The 22,313-nt window shown below is 45.0% G+C and overlaps 2 protein-coding genes across 2 annotated transcripts in view; one reads left to right on the top strand and one right to left on the bottom strand.

Annotated features, from left to right (window-relative positions):
• The window catches only part of LOC147637320 (uncharacterized), a 52,395-nt gene that overhangs the window by 19,133 nt on the left and 10,949 nt on the right, over positions 1-22,313 (top strand). The window lies entirely within an intron of this gene.
• On the bottom strand, positions 7,348-10,013 carry LOC147637321 (uncharacterized). The gene is made up of 3 exons (XM_086799801.1): positions 9,914-10,013; positions 9,106-9,670; positions 7,348-7,369 (listed from the first exon to the last, which is right to left on the bottom strand). Exons 1-3 carry the CDS (start codon positions 10,011-10,013, stop codon positions 7,348-7,350), a joined length of 687 nt encoding a protein of 228 aa, XP_086655927.1.

The raw sequence follows: 22,313 nt of genomic DNA, 5'->3' as shown, positions 1-22,313 counted from the left end.
CAAAGATTGTACAAGAGGAAATTGAAAAGCTTATAAAATGTGGATTCATATACCCTATTGAGCACTCAAAATGGGTTTCTCCGATAGTCATCGTACCAAAGAAGATTGGGAAACTCAGAGTGTGCGTTGATCTCAAAAAGGTTAATGCAGCCACCAGAAGGGATCATTACCCCTTGCCGTATTCTAAACATGTGCTTGAAAGAGTTGCAGGCCAGGAGGCATATAGCTTTTTAGATGGGTACTCCGGTTACAATCAGATCACAATTGCAGTAGAGGACCAAGCTAAAACAGCATTTATCACGGAGTTTGGAGTGTTTGCCTTTCGCGTCATGGCTTTTGGCTTGACCAATGCACCTGCAACATTCCAACGATTGATAAACACAGCCTTTAAGGAATATCTAAGGGACTTTTGTGAAGCTTTCTTAGATGATCTTTGTGTTCATTTCTCTTGGGACGAGCACTTGATGTGTTTACGAAAAATATTTGAAAGGTGTAGATTATATCGCATCTCCTTGAATCCTTTCAAATGCCAATTCTGGGTTAAACATGGAGTTATCTTAGGGCATATAGTGTCCAAAAATGGGATTTCCACCGACGAGAGTAAAATCAAGGTCATTCTGGAATTGCCCCCACCCACCAACTATAAGGGAGTCCAACGCTTTATGGGCCATGTTGGTTATTATCGAAGGTTTATTTTATTCTTCGCTGAGATAGCTCGACCGTTGTATAAGCTTCTCATCGAGTTTATTTGGACCGAAGATTGTGACCGTGCCTATGAGCTATTAAAGAAGGCCTTGGCGAGTGCTCCAATCTTGAGAATGCCTAACTAGGATTTAATCTTTCATGTGCATATTGATGCAGCAAACTCTGCTATTGGGTGTGTACTAACTCAACCTGGAGAACATAAACTAGACTACCCCATTAGCTTTGCCAGTCGCTAGTTGAATGATGCTGAAATGAACTACACCACTACGGAGCGAGAAGGGTTGGCAATGATATATGCAGTAAGGAAATTTCGTTATTACCTCCTTGCCACCAAGTTTGTTTTCTATGTGGATCATCAAGCATTGTTGTATCTGGTAAACAAACCATGCTCCACAGGAAGAATCACACGATGGTTATTGATTCTCCTTGAGTTTGATTTCACTGTTGTTGTGAGACCTAGCAAAAAACACGTCATGGCTGATCATTTGTCTCGCATACCTAATGGTGAAGCTCCTACGGGAGTTGATGATGACTTAACTGACACTTCCCTGTTCATGATGGAGACAATGCCTGAATGGAGTGAGAAGATTGTTAACTTTTTGGTTAATGGCTTTCCACCCAAGGAGTTTCGTAAAGATCTAGCTCGAAAGCTGATCAAGGAATGCGAACCCTATTGCATGATAGCCGGGACTCTTTATAAAAGAGGAAAGGATGACGTTCTTAGGCGTTGTGCCCGAGAGGATGAGTATCTATACATTTTGCAAGAGGCACATATGGGCGTAGCTGGTGGTCACTTCTCAGGAGACCTAACTGCGCGAAAGATCTTACAATCAGGGTATTGGTGGCCCACTATGTTCCAAGATGCATCACTTTTTGTGAAGGGTTGCGATGAATGCCAACGCTACAAGAAACCCCAGTGGAAAGATCAGATGCCCCTACACCCAATTAAAGTAAACCAACCATTTGAAAAGTGGGGTTTAGACTTTGTAGGTCGTGTTAGCCCAGCGGCCTGCAACACACAATCTCGCTATATTATTGTGGCCACTGACTATATGACCAAATGGGCTGAAGCGAAAGCGACACGTAAGGCAGATGTGAGGACAACAGCCAAGTTCCTCTTTGAAAATATAATCACACGCTTCGGTTGTCCTTTTGAACTTGTGAGCGACAATGGTACGCATTTCATAAATAAAGTGATTAAGGAGCTCACAATAAATTTCATGATATCTCATCATAAATCTACTCCTTATTATCCGCAAGCGAATGCCCAAGCTGAGAGTACCAACAAGACTTTAATCTCTATTCTGACGAAGACTGTTGAGGCTCATCGCACGGCTTGGGATCTAAAGCTTACGACAGCTCTATGGGCCTATCGTACTACGTACAAAGTGGCTATTAATTGCACACCATTCAAAATGGTATATGGCCAAGAAGCAGTCATGCCGTGGGAATTTGTCATTCCTAGTCTTCGTGTTGCTACTCAAGAGGGTTGGGATGGTAATCCCTTAGTAGAGCGTCTGTATATCCTTGAGCGGCTAAACGAAGAAAGACAATTGGCTGTGTACAATGCCCTTGTGGAGAAGGATAGAAGGAAAAAATGGTTTGATCGCCACTTGAAAGACAAGGACATCAAGGTTGGGGATAAAGTCCTGATGTATGGAGTGCGTAACGAAAAGAAGAAGCTCAAATATGATGGTAAGGGACAGTATAGATTATGTGAAATTACCTCGCAAGGTACGATCTGAGTGGAGATTCTCGACGTAGTTGAAACTATTGAATTCCTTAATGGGAGTAAATTCAAAAGATACTATGATCCCGTGAGCCAAGAGGAGTTGCATGCAATCCATCAGAAGAAGGCAGCTAAAGAACAAGCTGAGCTTAAGAAGATACAAGCAAGAATTGAAGCCAAAGAACGTCAACAGCGTGTTAGGCGCCAACGAGAAGCCAACTTGGGGATTACGCAAGTATTTTTCGAGGAGGCAGAGGAGGATTCATTGGAATCTGACCCGCCTCTAAGATACCCAATTGAGTTAGGACTCACAGAGTCCTTACGGGGAGGTGCTATATAATGCATTATTGGATATAGGAGCTCAACACAATTTGCTATCATATGGCGTGTGGTGTCAACTTGGAAAACCACCTTTATCCAAGAGTGCTATGCAAGTTAAAGGAATCAACATGAAGAAAACCCCTGTCTCAGGAATTCTGCACACTCCGGTTGCCTATGACAAGTGGACCGTAATTCAAAGCCTTTTGGTTATGCCTGCTGGTACTATGGAGGGGACTGTAAATTTGGGGCGCAAATGGATGTTAGCCACCAAGTGCAATGTTGATTGGGCAACCAGACGAGTTACAACGCAAGAACCCGCTCTCGGTCTGACCACTCAAAATCCCGCACCTAAGTCATCAACTCTGGACAAAATGCTAGATAACGAAAAATCACAAAGTCAAGTGGCAAAACCATCTTTGATTGTTTGCCACCCCTCTAACGCTTCAACGCCAAGAGTGGAAACAGGTTGTGTGGTCTCCAAGGCTCCGCTTACTATGCCAAAAAGTACATACAAATGGGTCCCAAAAGCTTGCTTAACAGCTACCCTCCCTGCTCAATCTCGTTCAGACAAGAAGCCTCGTAGAAGGAAAGCAGCTACCCACCTGAGAAAGGGCAATGTAACATCACGATGGATTCCTAAAAAATTATTAGTAGCCCAAGGGTACTATGAAGGGAATGACCAGATTTGGGTCCCTAAACATAAGCTGAATCCCTCTACATCACCTGTAAAACCTTGCAAACCAAATGTTGCCACCCCAACGACAATTCAAGACCGTGTAAGGGAAAGGTAACAGAGTGCTCCGCACCACTTCTTCCAGAGCTAGTTTGGATTCCCAAAACGATATCGATTAATACCACCTAGCTCAGAAAGAGGGGAGCCACATGAAGCTTCTAGCTCCTCATGCCAGGCACACGTTGATATAGAAGTTTCTTCATGCTCTACACCTACTCTTGTCAACACCCAACAAGAGACCGATGAGTCTACGTCTTCCGTTGTAAAAGTATCGTCGGAAACCATTTCCTCCATTCGTTCATGGGAGCGTACACTACCATCTCTGCAATTGGATGTGGCCACAAGGGTCATAAAAAGCTATCTGCCCACATCACCACCTATGACCCGCTGGACAAATTGGTTCCAAGAGACTGCAACATCATTGCAAAAAATATGATCTATCCAAGGAAGGGGGGAGCATGTACTCACGTTCGACATTCTCTTGCCTCCTCCCCTAACCTTCTCCCCTAACCATGTAATTGCCAAATTCAAGGGGATGTATATATATAGCTTCATACACAAAAAAGAAAAGAAAAGAAAAACAAAAAATAGTAAAAAGAGCAAGAGCACATTAAGAGGAGAAATATCCGTATACAATTAGGAACTAGTTGACCTGTCATAAACCCATTGATGCTATATCTGTGTTTACAGATATGGCAGATGCACGATCATCACACACTTCATCCACTCCTACCTTTGGTGAGAGGTATCATCTGTACCTTTCTCAGATATTTCACATGTGCTATTCTGTAATTAAAACCGAATTGGATCATATAGATGTACTAGCCAGAGAGAAAAATGTTGAGGAATTAGAATGGCTAATTCGCGTATTGACGATGACTGACCCCTACTTTGTAGAGGACATATCCCCGATAGCCCAAGACTTTGCTTTTCCACACGATGACTATTATCGCATGGTTACATTCTTGATGAGTTTATGTGGATGGAAAAACGAAAAAGATATATCTGACGACGATGAATGGACGGATGAAACCCATGGCACTACCGAGGCTGACTTTATTTATTTGGATGATGAGGATAGAGGCTTAGCCTTAGGGCTAGAGCCAGGACTCTACAACATCCTCTTACTATATTCTCAGTAGTAGTGTGGTGACTGGTAGGTAGGTTAGTGTTTTCAAGTTGTTTCTAGTTTTGAGTCCTTAAACGAGTCTTTTATTTTTTCCACTGATGTGCCTCTCGAGGTATAGTGTTTGTTAGTTAATTGTACAGGTTGAAAAGTTTGAGGTGGGTTCGCTTCCAAGTCCTGAGACTGCCGCAACGTTCATCATAAATATCTACATCAAATTGCAAGCTGTCTCATCAAATCAAGGAGATCTCCAATTTACAGGTGTAATTCTTCCATGCCCACTCTCTTTAATTTTTACTGTTCGATTAATTGCATGAACTATAATGCATGACCACATGGAAATTGTCAAAGCACTACTTAGTTTTTGAAGTTGCTTAACGTGTTAGTGTAAATCATTAATGAGTTTAACATTAATTGAGTTATTCTAGGGAATGCATAAAGTCTTTAGTTAACCTGGGAATATGGTTGTCTTAAGTCTAGGGTTATAACCATCTTAATAATTAAACAACCTGGCTGTGTGTGTGTTGATCTCTAGGACATAGCTTCTACCCCTTTGTCGAAAGGATGTAAGAACACATTATAGTTCAGGAGCGAAGATCAAAAGAAATAATTTTTTTTAAAAAAAAAGCCTACAATAAATGGCAATGCAAGTCTATTATGTGCTCTAATGTTGGTCTATCGCCTTATTGACACTTGGTAGGCGAGGAGTATTCTACTCCAGACCGATGTCCTGGGTTGGTAGGGGGTAGCATTGCCTAAGGTGAACTAATAGATTCCTGGACAATGCCTTGTGGTAAACATGGTACCAGTATCGATGTTAGTTTTGCCTTAGGGAGGTCGCCATTGTGTGTAAAAATTGTCACGTGCATAAAGAAATAAAGGCAAAAGGCTCCTGTAACTCTAATGTTTCTTGTGTCCCTAGGCTCGTGGTATTAACTTGTTCTTAGAGTAGACACATTGTGGTCATCTGTTTATTTATTAAGCTTGGTAATTTTCCTTGACTTAGGCTAGTTATAGACCTTGATTAACCTTCGACACCTTGCTAACTCTTGATTTACTTTCAATTATTTTAAACTCCTGTTATTTTGCTACGCTAGCTCATTCATGTGACCTCTTAAACTAAGTTCTCATGGCAACATCCATTGTGGTCTTACATGCTTGAATTTATTACACTCTATATCTTTTGAATTCCAGCATACTTTCACTTTACTTCCCTCTTTTGCAGACGGTCTGCCACAACAAACCCTATCGAGCTTACCATACCATAGCTTCCGAGGACGGAATCTACATCAAGAAAGGGGGCATGTTAATCTATGACAGACTTTGAGACGTACTATGTTTTACGTCATGTAATTAATTTAAGTATTCTGAGTCGTGGGTTGGGCTTGTCGGCACCACATGTAAAGGATAAAGGGATTGGGTGATCGCCGATGAGAGGCGCCCCTCGAATGTCAGCAGGATAAGAGTTAGGATCGGCCGGCCATGTATGGGCGCCCATGTGTGAACGGCTAAGTCACCTATAAGAGTCAAATGTAACCCTAAAACTCTCATTCTCAATGTGTTGAATACAAAGTGTGCTCTTGCCTTATCTTCTCGGTCCCCTTCTCCTGCGTGTGTGTGTGTGAGAAAGAGAGAGAGAGAGAGAGAGAGAGAGAGCGATCGAGCACTGTGTGGCGGCACGGCGACGGCGAGGCGGTAGAGCGACGACGGCGGCTCCTCCTTCACTGCAACGCGAGAATCCTTCACAACGGCGGTTTGAGTGGTGAGTGACACACCTTTGCTTCCTGTTTGAGCTTGCTAGTTTTTGATTGTATGCTTGCAGCCATTCGTGGTGTACGGTGTTCGGCAAGTCCCCAGCTACGAATGTGCGCTTTTATCGTACGAGTGGTAGCTGGGGACTTGTCGAACACCGTATGCGAGTCACGAATGGCTGCAAGCATACAACCAGAAACTAGCAAGCTCAAACAGGAAGCAAAGGTGTGTCACTCATCACCGCTCAAACCGCCGTTGTGAAGGATTCTCGCGTTGCAGTGAAGGAGGAGCCGCTGTCGCCGCTCTACCGCCTCGCCGCCGCCGTGCCGCCGCATAGTGCTCGATCGCTCTCTCTCTCTCTCTCTCTCTCTCTCTTTCTTACACACAGACGCACACACGCAGGAGAAGGGGACCGAGAAGATAAGGCAAGAGCACACTTTGTATTCAACACATTGAGAATGAGAGTTTTAGGGTTACATTTGACTCTTATAGGTGACTCAGCCGTTCACACATGGGCGCCCATACATGGCCGGCTGATCCTAACTCTTATCTTGCTGACATTCAAGGGACGCCTCTCATCGGCGATCACCCAATTCCTTTATCCTTTACATGTGGTGCCGACAAGCTCGGCCCATGACTCAGAATACTTAAATTAATTACATGACGTAAAACATAGTACGTCTCAATGTCCGTCATAGGTTAACATGCCCCCTTTCTTGATGTAGATTCCGTCCTCGGAAGCTATGGTATGGTAAGTTCGATAGGGTTTGTTGTGGTAGACCGTCTGCAAAACAGGGAAGTAGAGTAAAAGTATGCTGGAATTCAAAAGATATAGAGTGTAATAAATTCAAGCATGTTAGACCACAATGGATGTTGCCATGAGAACTTAGTTTAAGGGGTCACATGAATGAGCTAGCGTAGCAAATTAACAAGAGTTTAAAATAATTGAAAGTAAATCAAGAGTTAGCAAGGTGTCGAAGGTTAATCAAGATCTATAATTGACCTAAGTCAAGGAAAATTACCAAGCTTAATAAATAAACAGATGACCACAATGTGTTTACTCTAAGAACAAGTTAATACCACGAGCCTAAGGACATAAGAAACATCAGAGTTACACAAGAGCCTTTTGTCTTTATTTCTTTATGCACGTGGCAATTTTTACACACAATGGCGACTCCCTAAGGCAAAACTAACATCGATCCTGGTACCATGTTTACCACAAGGCATTGTCCAGGAATCTATTAGTTTACCTTAAGCAAGGCTACTCCCTACCAACCCAGGTCATCGGTCTGGAGTAGAATACTCCTCGCCTACCAAGTGTTAATAAGGCGATAGACCAACATTAGAGCACATAATAGACTTGCATTGCCATTTATTGTAGGCTTTAAAAAAAAAAATAAATTATTTCTTTTGATCTTCGCTCCTGAACTATAATGTGTTCTTACATCCTTTCGACAAAGGGGTAAAAGCTATGTCCTAGAGGTCAACACACACACAGCCAAGTTGTTTAATTATTAAGATGGTTATAACTCTAGACTTAAGACAACCATATTTTCAGGTTAACTAAAGACTTTATGCATTTCCTAGAATAACTCAATTAATGTTAAACTCATTAATGATTTACACTAACACATTAAGCAACTTCAAAAACTAAGTAGTGCTTTGACAATTTTCATGTGGTCATGCATTATAGTTCATGCAATTAATCGAACAGTAAAAATTAAAGAGAGTGGGCATGGAAGAATTACACCTGTAAATTGGAGATCTCCTTGATTTGATGAGACAGCTTGCAATTTGATGTAGATATTTATGATGAACGTTGCGGCAGTCTCAGGACTTGGAAGCGAATCCACCTCAAACTTTTCAACCTGTACAATTAACTAACAAACACTATACCTCGAGAGGCACATCAGTGGAAAAAATAAAAGACTCGTTTAAGGACTCAAAACTAGAAACAACTTGAAAACACTAACCTACCTACCAGTCACCACACTACTACTGAGGATATGGTAAGAGGATGTTGTAGAGTCTTGGCTCTAGCCCTAAGGCTAAGCCTCTATCCGCATCATCCAAATAAATAAAGTCAGCCTCGGTAGTGTTCATGGGTTTCATTCGTCCATTCATCGTCGTGAGATATATCTTTTTCGTTTTTCCATCCACATAAACTCATCAAGAATGTAACCATGCGATGATAGTGATCTTGTGGAAAAGGAAAGTCTTGGGCTATCGGAGATATGTTCTCTACAGAGTAGGGGTCAGTCATGGTCAATAGGCGAATTAGCCATTCTAATTCCTCAACATTTTTCTCTGTGGCTAGTACATCTATATGATCCAATTCGGTTTTAATTACAGGATAGCACATGTGAAATATCTGAGAAAGGTATAGATGATACCTCTCACCAAAGGTGGGAGTGGATGAAGTGTGTGATGATCGTGCATCTGCCATATTTGTAAACACATATATAGCATCAATGGGTTTATGACAGGTCAACTAGTTCCTAATTGTATACGGATATTTCTCCTCTTAATGTGCTCTTGCTCTTTTTACTATTTTTTGTTTTTCTTTTCTTTTCTTTTTTGTGTATGAAGCTATATATATACATCCCCTTGAATTTGGCAATTACATGGTTAGGGGAGAAGGTTAGGGGAGGAGGCAAGAGAATGTCGAACGTGAGTACATGCTCTCCCCTTCCTTGGGTAGATCATATTTTTTGCAATGATGTTGCAGTCTCTTGGAACCAATTTGTCCAGCGGGTCATAGGTGGTGATGTGGGCAGATAGCTTTTTATGACCCTTGTGGCCACATGCAATTGCAGAGATGGTAGTGTACGCTCCCATGAACGAATGGAGGAAATGGTTTTCGACGATACTTTTACAAGGGGAGACGTAGACTCATCACTCTCTTGTTGAGTGTTGACAAGAGTAGGTGCAGAGCATGAAGAAACTTCTATATCAACGTGTGCCTGGCATGAGGAGCTAGAAGCTTTATGTGGCTCCCCTCTTCCTGAGCTAGGTGGTATTGATCGATATCGTTTGGGAATCCAAACTAGCTCTGGAAGAAGTGGTGCGGAGCACTCTGTTACCTTTCCCTTACCACGGTCTTGAATTGTCGTTGGGATGGCAACATTTGGTTTGCAAGGTTTTACAGGTGATGTAGAGGGATTCAGCATATGTTTAGGAACCAAAATCTGGTCATTCCCTTCGTAGTACCCTTGGGCTACTAATAATTTTTTAGGAATCCATCGTGATGTTACATTGCCCTTTCTCGGGTGGGTAACTGCTTTTCTTCTACGAGGCTTCTTGTCTGAACGAGATTGAGCAGGGAGGGTAGCTGTTAACTAAGCTTTTGGGACCCATTTGTATGTACTTTTTGGCATAGTAAGCGGAGCCTTAGAGACCACACAGGTTGTTTTCACTCTTGGCGTTGAAGCGTTAGAGGGGTGGCAAACAATCAAAGATGGTTTTGCCACTTGACTTTGTGATTTTTTGTTATCTAGCATTTTGTCCAGAGTTGATGACTTAGGTGCGGGATTTTGAGCGGTCAGACCGAGAGCGGGTTCTTGTGTTGTAACTCGCTTGGTTGCCCAATCAATATTGCACTTGGTGGCTAGCATCCATTTGCGCTCTAAGTTTTCAGTCCCCTCCATGGTACGAGCAGGCATAACCAAAAAGCTTTGAATTACGGTTCCCTTGTCATAGGCAACCGGAGTGTGCAGAATTCCTGAGACAGGGGTTTTCTTCTTGTTGATTCCTTTAACTTGGATAGCACTCTTGGATAAAGGTGGTTTTCCAAGTTGACACCACACGCCATATGATAGCAAATTGTGTTGAGCTCCTGTACCCAATAATGCATTATACAGCACCTCCCCGTAAGGACTCTGTAACTCAATTGGGTATCTTAGGGGCGGGTCAGATTCCAGTGAATCCTCCTCTGTCTCCTCGAAAAATGCTTGCGTAATCTCCAAGTTGGCTTCTCGTTGGCGCCTAGCATGCTGTTGACGTTCTTTGGCTTCAATTCTTGCTTGTATCTTCTTAAGCTCAGCTTGTTCTTTAGCTGCCTTCTTCTGATGGATTGCATGTAACTGCTCTTGGCTCAGGGGGTCATAGTATCTTTTGAATTTACTCCCATTGAGGGATCCAATAGTTTCAACTCCGTCGAGAGTCTCCACTCGGATGGTACCTTGCGGGGTAATTTCACATACTCTATACGGTCCCTTACCAGCATATTTGAGCTTCTTCTTTTCGTTACGCACTCCATACATCAGGACTTTATCCCCAACCTTGATGTCCTTGTCTTTCAAGTGGCGATCAAACCATTTTTTCCTTCTATCCTTCTCCACAAGGGCATTGTACACAGCCAATTGTCTTTCTTCGTTTAGCCGCTCAAGGATATACAGACGCTCTACTAAGGGATTACCATCCCAACCCTCTTGAGTAGCAACACGAAGACTAAGAATGTCAAATTCCCACGGCATGACTGCTTCTTGGCCATATCTTTGAATGGTGTGCAATTAATAGCCACTTTGTACGCAGTACGATAGGCCCATAGAGCTGTCGTAAGCTTTAGATCCCAATCCGTGCGATGAGCCTCAACAGTCTTCGTCAGAATAGAGATTAAAGTCTTGTTGGTACTCTCAGCTTGGGCATTCGCTTGCGGATAATAAGGAGTAGATTTATGATGGGATATCATGAAATTTGTTGTGAGCTCCTTAATCACTTTATTTATGAAATGCGTACCATTGTCGCTCACAAGTTCAAAAGGACAACCGAAGCGTGTGATTATATTTTCAAAGAGGAACTTGGCTGTTGTCCTTGCATCTGCCTTACGTGTCGCTTTCGCTTTAGCCCATTTGGTCATATAGTCAGTGGCCACAATAATATAGCGAGATTGTGTGTTGCGGGCTGCTGGGCTAATTGAACCTACAAAGTCTAAACCCCACTTTTCAAATGGTTGGTTTACTTTAATTGGGTGTAGGGGCATCTGATCTTTCCGCTGGGGTTTCTTGTAGCGTTGGCATTCATCGCAACCCTTCACAAAAAGTGATGCATCTTGGAACATAGTGGACCACCAATACCCTGATTGTAAGATCTTTCACGCAGTTAAGTCTCTTGAGAAGTGACCATCGGCTACGCCCATATGTGCCTCTTGCAAAATGTATAGATACTCATCCTCTCGGGCACAACGCCTAAGAATGTCATCCTTTCCTCTTTTATAAAGAGTTCCGGCTATCAGGCAATAGGGTTCGCATTCCTTGATCAGCTTTCGAGCTAGATCTTTACGAAGCTCCTTGGGTGGAAAGCCATTAACCAAAAAGTTAACAATCTTCTCACTCCATTCAGGCATTGTCTCCACCATGAACAGGGAAGTGTCAGTTAAGTCATCATCAACTCCCGTAGGAGCTTCACCATTAGGTATGCGAGACATGATCAGCCATGACGTGTTTTTTGCCAAGTCTCACAACAACAGTGAAATTAAACTCAAGGAGAATCAATAACCATCATGTGATTCTTCCTGTGGAGCATGGTTTGTTTACCAGATACAACAATGCTTGATGATCCACATAGAAAACAAACTTGGTGGCAAGGAGGTAATAACGAAATTTCCTTATTGCATATATCATTGCCAACCCTTCTCGCTCCGTAGTGGTGTAGTTCATTACAGCATCGTTCAATTGGCGACTGGCAAAGCTAATGGGGTAGTCTAGTTTATGTTCTCCAGGTTGAGTTAGTACACACCCAATAGCAAAGTTTGATGCATCAATATGCACATGAAAGATTAAATCCTAGTTAGGCATTCTCAAGATTGGAGCACTCGCCAAGGCCTTCTTTAATAGCTCATAGGCACAGTCACAATCTTTGGTCCAAATAAACTCGATGAGAAGCTTATACAACGGTCGAGCTATCTCAACGAAGAATAAAATAAACCTTCGATAATAACCAACATGGCTCATAAAGCGTTGGACTCCCGTATAGTTGGTGGGTGGGGGCAATTCCAGAATGACCTTGATTTTACTCTCGTCGGTGGAAATCCCATTTTTGGACACTATATGCCGTAAGATAACTCTGTGTTTAACCCAGAATTGGCATTTGAAAGGATTCAAGGAGATGCGATATAATCTACACCTTTCAAATATTTTTCGTAAACACATCAAGTGCTCGTCCCAAGAGGAATAAACACAAAGATCATCTAAGAAAGCTTCAGAAAAGTCCCTTAGATATTCCTTAAAGGCTGTGTTTATCAATCGTTGGAATGTTGCAGGTGCATTGGTCAAGCCAAAAGCCATGACGCGAAAGGCAAACACTCCAAACTCCGTGATAAATGCTGTTTTAGCTTGGTCCTCTACTGCAATTGTGATCTGATTGTAACCGGAGTACCCATCTAAAAAGCTATATGTCTCCTGGCCTGCAACTCTTTCAAGCACATGTTCAGAATACGGCAAGGGGTAATGATCCCTTCTGGTGGTTGCATTAATCTTTTTGAGATCAACGCACACTCTGAGTTTCCCATTCTTCTTTGGTACGATGACTATCGGAGAAACCCATTCTGAGTGCTCAATAGGGTATATGAATCCACATTTTATAAGCTTTTCAATTTTCTCTTGTACAATCTTTGCATACTTAGGATTCATTGGGTAGGGACGTTGCTGGATTGGTTTAGCAGTGCTAATCATTGGAATTGTGTGTTGCACCACAGAGGGTGGAACACCCTTCATATCATGATATGTCCAAGCAAATATGTCTTTGAATTCCTTAAGAAGTGTCTTAAGTGTAGCTTCCTCCGTCTGGGTGAGGTCCTGAGCAATAAAAACTGGGTTAGACTCCTCACCTGGATCTGCTAGTTCTATCTCCTTAACTACCGCCGGGCCATCGTAGACACCACTACTCCCATTGGTAGGCGTTCGTTGGGCTTTTGTGTAGACGACTTTACGTTCCCCTGTGGTAAATGATTTGAAATGCACGGGTGCGGGATGTAAGTCTACTGGTTCTTGTTGTGCCAGGTTTTTTCTTTTAATTCCGCATCCTTTTGTTGCTGAGCTAACTCTTGCTTTTGCCGCCTTCTCGTAGTACCGACTTAGTTTCGGTTTCTCTTCGATTTCTAATTGGGCGACGTCATGAGGTTGCGGAGTACACCACATGACACTTTGGAGGTATTGTCCCCAATTATCCGCTAACTTCCGATGAGCGTCAATAGCTCCTACATAACTAAGCCATTCTGCAGTGGATCTCTCTTTGTTTATTGTAGTTCGTACATTAGCTTGATAGCGTTGTCGCTTATGTCTCGTTTTCTTCTTACCAAGTTTTTGATTTTTGTTTCTATCAGATTCGGACTCACTTGGTCGATCTTCACTTGTGTCCCCCTCACTCTCGGATGAACTGCAGGAGGTCACCGTCCTGGGCCTTGAGCACCTTGCTTCCACACTTGGGTGAATATTTGATTCATCCCCCCCCACCAGGCTCAGAGTCAGTTTCTTCCTGAGATTCAGACTCAGAGTCGCATTGGTCAGAGCCTTCGCTACTTTCAGTGTCAGGGGAGTTTGCCATGTTCTTGCCATCAGGAGTCAAGTGCATAACACCTATCATGTTTACTGGCACTAACGGTGCCATATCTTGCCCCTCAGGCATTACCCAACTTGTGCCTCTATTTCTCCATGTGTCTATGGTTGCCGCTAGGTGTACCCAATCCACATTATCCGACTCAGTCATACCCGGTAGGACATCCATATAAGGAGAATCTTTCCCATCATTAGTCTCTTTTTTGCATGTATAGCAATACTTTAATGGGGCTGAGTGAATAGTGGTATCCGATCGATTATCGATGATAACCTTGCTTCCTAAAGGATGCGCGCGACCATTCTCAAGATCAACTCGAATGACAGAGTCCTGGAATTGTAGGCAGACATGGTTTTTCGACCAGTCATGCACCATTTGTGCTTCCCTCATGAAAGGACGTCCTAAGATCATTTGATATGACATAGGATGCTTGGAGAAATCCATTACAATGAAGGTATGTCTTACCTTGTATCCCAGAACCTTAATCTTCAGGTTCCTTAACATCCCAATAGGTTTAGCAATAGTTCCGTTTGCCATCTTAACCACTATGTTTGTGACTTCTAGGTGAGGTCTTCGCATAGATTCCCAACAGTTTTTAGTCACAATGCTTACTCCAGCACCACCATCAAGGATTCCCTTTAGAGTTGATCCCTTGGTAGTAATGGGGAGGGTTGCATTAGATTCGTCACCTTCAAAGTACTGTCCCAACTTGTTAATAGGTATTTCAACGACCGAGTCTTCATCGAGGTTGGGTTGTAGATCCCAATGTTCTCCTTCATCTTGAAGCGTATCAAGTCTATCCATATTTGCAAACTGTGGTAACCCCGCCTTCAGTTCTCCATTGAGAAATGCCCGAAGAGCTAAGAATAGCTCAGGATCTCCGTATAACTTGGATATGATCGTGGTTCTGATTTCGGAGGACATGAAATCCATTAGTTTGGACACATTCAACGGTACTTTTCGAGATATCGGCCCCTGATTAGGGACTGGTGAAGACGGGATTACTTCCTCTTCGATGGGGTCAGGCATTCCCTCACTAAACATTCTTTCCAGCAAGAAAGGTGTCTGCCCACTTCCTGATGTAGGAAACACTGTGTCTGGAATTTTGATTCTTCTAGGGTCTGCTGGCTCCAGTTCTCTTTGTGTTTCTTCCACCAAATCCCTTAAGTGTTGCACTTGTTCAATCTCCTCAACTGGGTTTGGGTAAGTTCCAATCTTTTTCTTGAGGGTTTTTGGCCCACGTGGCTTGTCTTGGGGAGTCTCAGTCAATTTGGGTGGCCGAGAGGGCATTAGCTGACTGGGTTGTGGGACCGGGGGAGTTTCCTTTTGTTTCCCCTGATTTATGTATTCACTTGATTCTCCTTCGTTGAGCTCCCGAGTGGGTTCCTCCCTTAAGGTAGTGGCTTTGGTCTCCGTAGCTTTGCCCATAGCTTTTGAGGGGGATTTATCTCCTTTTGCTTCGCCTCCAACTCTTTCTTCAACAACCAGTGACCAGGATGAGTTGTTGGTCCCTTTGCCTTCTATGGAGGAGCCTGCTTCTACGTTGTGTGATGCTATTGAGGAGGCTACTACTACAGCTACCACTACAGTGAATGTACATGTTTCCCTTTCTCTATGTGAGGAGTCTACTTTAGCTCTGAGTGATGCTATCGATGAGACTACTCGGCTCCATAGATCTGCTTCTTCAATGTTGCAAGATGTTGGATTGGTTTGGAGGTGGTGCTTACAGTCTTGGTGGGATTTTGGATTGTGGTCAGGTGTGTCCGTGACCGTGCCTAGGGCAAAGTGGTGCTTCCAGGGCTTGAAGGATTGGGATTTGGATTTAATTGGGCTTGTGGAGTCCCGACATCAATTTTCAGAGGGGCCAGTTGAGTTCTTACATTTGGCGATGCCGACCTTCGAGGAGGGTGCTATTGTCCAGCATTGGGCTACTCTTGGTACAAAGTTGGAGAAGATAGACTCTATTTCTTCTAAGGGTATTTTCTTCTTGAATGAGAATCATCTTCAGGATCATTCATATACACGGGGTCGTCTCCTGTCCCTATGTTAGTCTTTGAACTAGGCTTGGAGCTCGTGGCATTAAGCGATCTCTTCCGCCGCGTTTTCTTTTTCTTTGTTCGAGCAATTGATGCAGTATCCCTCTCTTCAAGAATGTAGTTTTGATTTTGAAGCATTGATCGTGTGACTACATTCGCGGGTACAACAAGTGTGGTTCCTCGCGCCTCGTTGGTGACTTCAATGGCGTAATCTTGGGTGCACTAGGATTATGCGGACATTGAGCAATCAAATGATCTATGCCACAACGATTACATGTAAGTACCGGCATCCCCGATGTGCTCCCTTGATTTGGTTGCATTTGAGTAGCGATCTTCTGTAGCCTATTAGGGCACTCCGCTACACGATGCGGTCCACCACAATCGTAGCATTGAAGAGGTGGTCTCCTTGCCAAGGTATTAAGGTTTTGCCCTCTTGTGGCGAGAGCAGCCGCTTGATATATAGGCTTGACTTGCCCGAAATGATCCTCCATGTAGTACTGGGGAGTCATTTCAAACTTATCAATCCCATATGAAACAGTGGGGTCTATCTCCTCTTCATAATCTCCACACGCACTATGTGACTCACAACCCATCTGGTTTATAGGGGTAATCCTTGGATGTGGAGGTTGTGGTCCTAGCACTGGCGGTGGTAACGGCAAAGACTGGCCTACATTTGGGTTCCTTGGAACTATGTGTTGTGACGGTTGCTCGACCAGTGGTGCAGGCATCAATGCGGGTACTTGAGGTGTGTTTGACCAGGCTAGTGGTGCCTGATTTGCTAACATACGCTTAAGTACTAGGCAATCCTTAGATTGATGGCCATACTTACCACATGCATTGCAATTCCCATTGAATTTGACTCTGAATGTGGGACATTCACTCGTGCTATGTGGTCCTAAGAAAACCGAACACCATTGTTGCTCTCTTCTTGGGTACATATGGCTATTTTGAGGACCTCGATTACCCCTAAAGTATTCTTGGAGAGCCTTAGTAAGGTCAGTCACAGACATTTCGGATATCTTGGGCTCCTTGGCAATAGGTTTTACCGTCATTGGCTCGTGCCTAGATACCTGCGAACTAACAGATTTTGTCTCCGAAGACACCTTTTTACCTGCAATCATCAAGTTGTCTTCTAACTGGAATGGTCGGGTCATGGACCGGATGGGGTTAGGCTGGATCGGAGGATTCCTGAGAAACAACTAGATACGATTAGTTACGTTAATCAGTTTAAATCCTGAGAAGACCTTGTTCTGTGGGAAGGGATCATCGGCTGTGCCTCGGAAATGAGGAAAAAAGCGGTGATTCCATGGACCAAGTGCAAGTCTCTTCTTGATCTGACCTTGTGACTTCAGGCTTGGTCAGATCAGTTTAATTTAGTTAAGACTTGACTCATTAGAGTAATCTCCTAGTTAAAAGATTTTTCACCTTCCTGGCAGAATCGCCTGTGCCTTTCGGGCGAGGGGAGTCTTCCGGGCCCGGTCTCGGAGGGACCGCCCCCGAGCTAGCCTCTCGTCCCGGACATTCGCGAGCGAGGCCCCGAGTGTGCAGGACCCTTGCCCCGCGCGGGAGGCCGACGCCGCTTCCGCCGCCGGCAGGAGTCCCGGAGCGGGTGGACAGGGACTTCACAGCGACGCCTTTGGTACCCATGGGGGTGACAATAATTGATGCAAGAGGGCATCGATGTTGCGAGAAAATGTCATTTTTTGGGAAAGACCAAAAAATTGAACATTGTGGGCTCTTTAATGTTGCTCAATTTTTATGGAGATAACCAATTTGGGAAAAAGCCTCAAAATGCAAAAGGTGCAGACCCTTCAATTTTGGCTTAGGAGGCCAATTTTAGAAAAACCCCTAAATTCCGAGCTTTTACAAGCTTCAATTTCTGAAGTGGAGAGCAATTTTGGTAAAAGCACCAGCTTTTTTGATGTTGTAGAGGCTTCAACTTGGTTGACATTTGTTGAATTTTTCTAAAGCCCTAAACATTAATGATCATGGGAGTTTTCATTAGAAGATTTTTTAATTAAGAATGTAGATGTGGATCTACATATGTCGATAGTAGTGGGTGATTAGTGACTAGTGTCATTGAAGCATCAAAATACAGGTTGTTGACATGCAACACAACGCAGAAAAAAAAAATTGATGTGGGGCTAATGACGTGGACATGCCACGTGGCATGATAGCATTGCAGGGCCACCTTACAGGCTTGGAATGATGCGACTAGCTTTTGGAAAGCAAAATATTAAAAGCTTTTTAAATACTAAAAAGAGGAGCTTTTATTATTAAAAAGATGCTTTTTGGGCTATAAATGAGCTTTAAAGCACTTTTCTCAAGTGCTTTTGGGCAATAACTATAAATTCAAATTCAATTCAATTCAGCTAGCGAGATTCAACTTCAACACCAAAGCGCTGGAGTTGTGAGGGTCCCTTCCTCGAACCTACGCAACCTGCCCACCCCCACCCCCCCCCGGCTTGGCCGCCTCTCCTCCCCCTTGACGCCTTGTTGCCCCCGCCTACGTCCCTCTATTCCCCGTGCGCCCCTCCCACCCCCCCCAACCCCCCCGTTGCCCACTCCCCTGCTCTGCCCTCGCTACCCGCTCCGCTGCTCGTGTGTAACATGCGGAAGCTCTGGGGGTCTTCTTTCAGCCCTAAACACTCCTGAGAACATGCTGATGCAAAAACGCAAACATGAAGACATAGTAGAGAGAGAGAGAGAGATGCTGGAAATTCAGTATATTCATATAGTACAAAAAGGTACTCCTAATCTACAGCCATAGGCTGCCTTCATAAAAAGGTGGGAAACACCCAAAATCTGGTCCTACTGCTGGACCCTAAAGACCCATTCCCTAGAGGAACGAATGAATAGAATGAGGAGCAACACTTGCTATTTATAGTCTCTTGGACTTCATGGAGAGCTGGCCGACTGGTGTCGGCCAGCTGACTGGACCAATAATTCATTAATCTATGTGCTTGTAGTCGCCTTTGTCTTGGTTCAGCCGACAGCCCATTTTGTCTCAGCCGACAGCTCCCCAAGCCTTCCTTGTCCTTGCTCCAAGTCCAAACAAGTTCTCTTCTGCATCCTTGCTCCAAGTCCTAGCTTTAATGGTCTTTTTCTTGGCTGCCCCTTCTAGATTAGCCTTGAGAATGTACATGGCATTTTTCATGCACATGACACGTTGCCGCCTCAGTCCCCCCCGCCGCCCCCCCCCCCCCCCCCCCCCCCGGTTGGCCGCCCCTCCCTCTCTTTTCCTTTCCACTGCCCCTTTTCCCCCGGCTTCTCCCTTGCCAATGCAGTGACTCCCCCTCCCCCCTCCCTCGCCTTCCTCCCTCGCCCCCGCGGCCTCTCTTGTCCTCAGCTATAACTACCACGGGATGAGAGTAGTGGGATCTATGGCTCTCATCCCACCACCATAGATCTAGGGTTGAGATTGGGCGGCGGTAGTAATCTTGGGCAAAACGGAGTAATCTCGGCCTGCCCGCCCGCCCCCCAAACCAAGATTCGAACCTAGCATCTCGAGTGTCTGAGCCGCATGCTCTACCATTGCGCCTATATGCGTTTCCTGCAATTGGACCAAATCGTGTTTAATATAATTAAAAACCATCATCGTTGATCCGCGAAGTAATCTCGGCACAGGGGTAATCTCAGGCATAGTAATCTCGACCCAGGAGTAATCTCGGGTTGCTTCGCGAGCCGGAAAATTTGGGCCGTAGATTTTTGCGGTGGAATGGGGGCCCTAGATCCCACTACTAGGACCCCGTGGTAGATAAAGCTGAGGCTCTCTTGTCCCTCTCCCCCGTCTCCCTTTTGGCATTGCCTCTCCATTTTCGCCTCGTGTCCTCCGTTCTCAGCAGTTAATTTCTTCCGGTTCTTGGGCATTTTATCCTTCGGCAAGCTTCGGCCTCTTCTGGTCTTCACCCTTCAGGAGGACTTCATGGCAGCTGCTCCGTCATCCTCGAGCGAGGCCATTGTCCCTTGCCTATCCTTCTCAGAAAAGCGGACCTCCGTTTCCTTGCTTCAACAGTTGCATCCCTAGAGGCCTCCACTTTGGTGTGCGAGATTGTTGGTAGCCGTCCGGCGCGCGGACATCTCAGGGATCTTTTTTAGGCTAGCCTCCTTGGCACGTCTGTAAAGATTACGGATATTGATCCTTTGGAGCGTGGACTACCAGGTTGAGTTTGACTCACGAGTGGCATCAGATAGAGTCATGCAACTTAGCCCCGTCGCACTGCTTACGGCTGAGGCCTTCTTTGCGAGGTGGCAACACGGCTTTGACCCAACATTTGACCCACTGGCGACGTTTAAGGCTTTCCTGTGATAGTTTGCTTTCCAAGCCTTAGGAAGGAATACCTTCCTCTTCTCCCTGTGATTGGTGGAGCCATTGGGAGATTAATGGAACCCCCCCCCCCCCCCCCAACTCCTGCTTCGGCCCTCGCTTGGGCGGCCGAGATTCCATCCCTTCGCATATGTGTTGCTTCTCTGGAGACACTGCCACACGTCATATCTCTTCTTTGCCTTCGGGGAGATCCCATTTTGCAAAGATTTGAGTATTCTGGCCTCCCAGGGCAATGCTTCATATGCAGGTAGATGGGACATCTTGCTAGCTTGTCCTCGACGCCATTCTAGGAGACCGCCTCCGATGGTCTTCCCCCCTTCTCCCCCCGGTCCATCCTTAGGGGTGCAAGCCCTCAGGTAGCAGAGCACTAGGACTTGGTTGCGGATGACCTTGTTGCTGGAGAGTGGCAAACCGTTGGCCCGCTCTAGGGCCGCCAGTCGACTTCTAGAGTTGAGTAGTGCCGCTGTGCGCGCTAGGCCAGTAGAGTACAGGAGGATTCGGTTTTGTTAGAAACCCGTTTCGAGCATTTATCGCAGCATCCACCCCCCCGGTGCCCCCCCCCCCTCTCTCTCGCCCCCCGCATGCCCCCAAACACTTTGAGGATCCCTCCCCACTGGCCCCTCCGGTTTAGAGACCGTTACCCCGTCAAGAATCCTCTTCAGGTTCTCAGATTCCTATGAGGCCAGCTAGTCCCACCAAGCCTTCGGCAAGCCCCTTCCCGCAGCCTCCATCTCCATCTTCCCAGCTTCCCCGTCGCCCTTCGCTGCCTCCTCTTCCCCAATCCTTGCCTTGATTCTCCCTGTAGCAGCCCCCCCTGTCCCATCTCTTTTGAGCCCACACTCCCTCCCTCCCTCCACCACTCCTGAGCATTTCCACCGTCCTCTGGCTGCGCTTGGTCCAGAGCGGAGGCAGCCGGTGAGTTCCGTCTCGTCGATTGATTCATCGCTTCTTGGAGCCGGCAGAGACAGTGAGGGCTCTCCTACCAGAGTTGCCAGGTGCCCCCCTCCCCCCCCCTCCCCCCCCGCCCGCATGGGCGATACTGGGGTAGCCAGTGGATTACTGTTCCTTCATATCTCAATTGCAGTACCCCTTTCCCCCTCTTACTACAGATACCTACATTGCGACCGACGGAGTTCTGAGTATAAGTAAAAGCCATCATTTGCATCAACCATTTAGCGTATTCAGCATATTCAGCACATTCAACATCATTGAAGAAGTAGCTTTCAGTAGAAGCATGTAGAAGGGGCCAGAGGTCATGCCTTTGGGGTAGACCAAGGGCCTCAGTCATGTATAGACATACAGTCACCTTTTTGTACCATGTAATAAAGAAAAACCTGGCACTAACTGTCTATCTCTTCTTCTCTCTCCTTTGTCTTAATCATGTTTAATCAGCATCTTGTTCTTCATCAAGCTTAGGGCTGTGGATCATTACAGTAAAGCTTCTACGCATGCAACATTGGTATTAGAGCATTCAGGCTCAGCCACTAAGCATAGTCCTGAGGAGGTGCACAGATCCATGAGAAGAATGCAGTTAGGGTAGCACATGGAGTGGTCTGCAAACAGGTGAAGCAAGAGGAAAGCATTCCCTGAGGGTATGTACTCAGAACCAGTACATTATTAAGCTCTCAAATGAGTTCCAAAGGCCTAGCAACATGCATGCTCAGTTCCGGTAGGTGACCTTGTTAGAATTTGTGCATCTCATGTGTTGAGTGGGATCTTGGTCTTGTATAAGGATGGACATTTATCTCATGTATTTATTCTAGTCGTGGGGATTTCCAGGTTGTGGGCTGCAGTTGGCCAGCTTTAGGGCTGTTGACAAATACTTTCTTCATTATATAAAGGCCTCCTCTCCTCTCACTTGTCATCCAGCAATTCAGTCATTCATAGGCACTAGCTCTACAACATCTTGCTGGCTGGTATTGCCATTGTAAAAGCCTCTTGCTACATAACATGATGTTCATTGTTTGATGTCTCTCTCTCCTTTGCTCTTCCTCTCTCCTATGTTTTGTTTTTGCATTGTGTAACTTTATCAT

Source organism: Cibotium barometz, chromosome 6, assembly GCF_041138505.1.
Source record: "Cibotium barometz isolate CiBa-2024 chromosome 6, ASM4113850v1, whole genome shotgun sequence".
NCBI lineage: Eukaryota > Viridiplantae > Streptophyta > Polypodiopsida > Cyatheales > Cibotiaceae > Cibotium > Cibotium barometz.
Note: the sequence above shows the minus strand (reverse complement) of the source record. Positions and strands in the feature narration are given on the sequence as shown.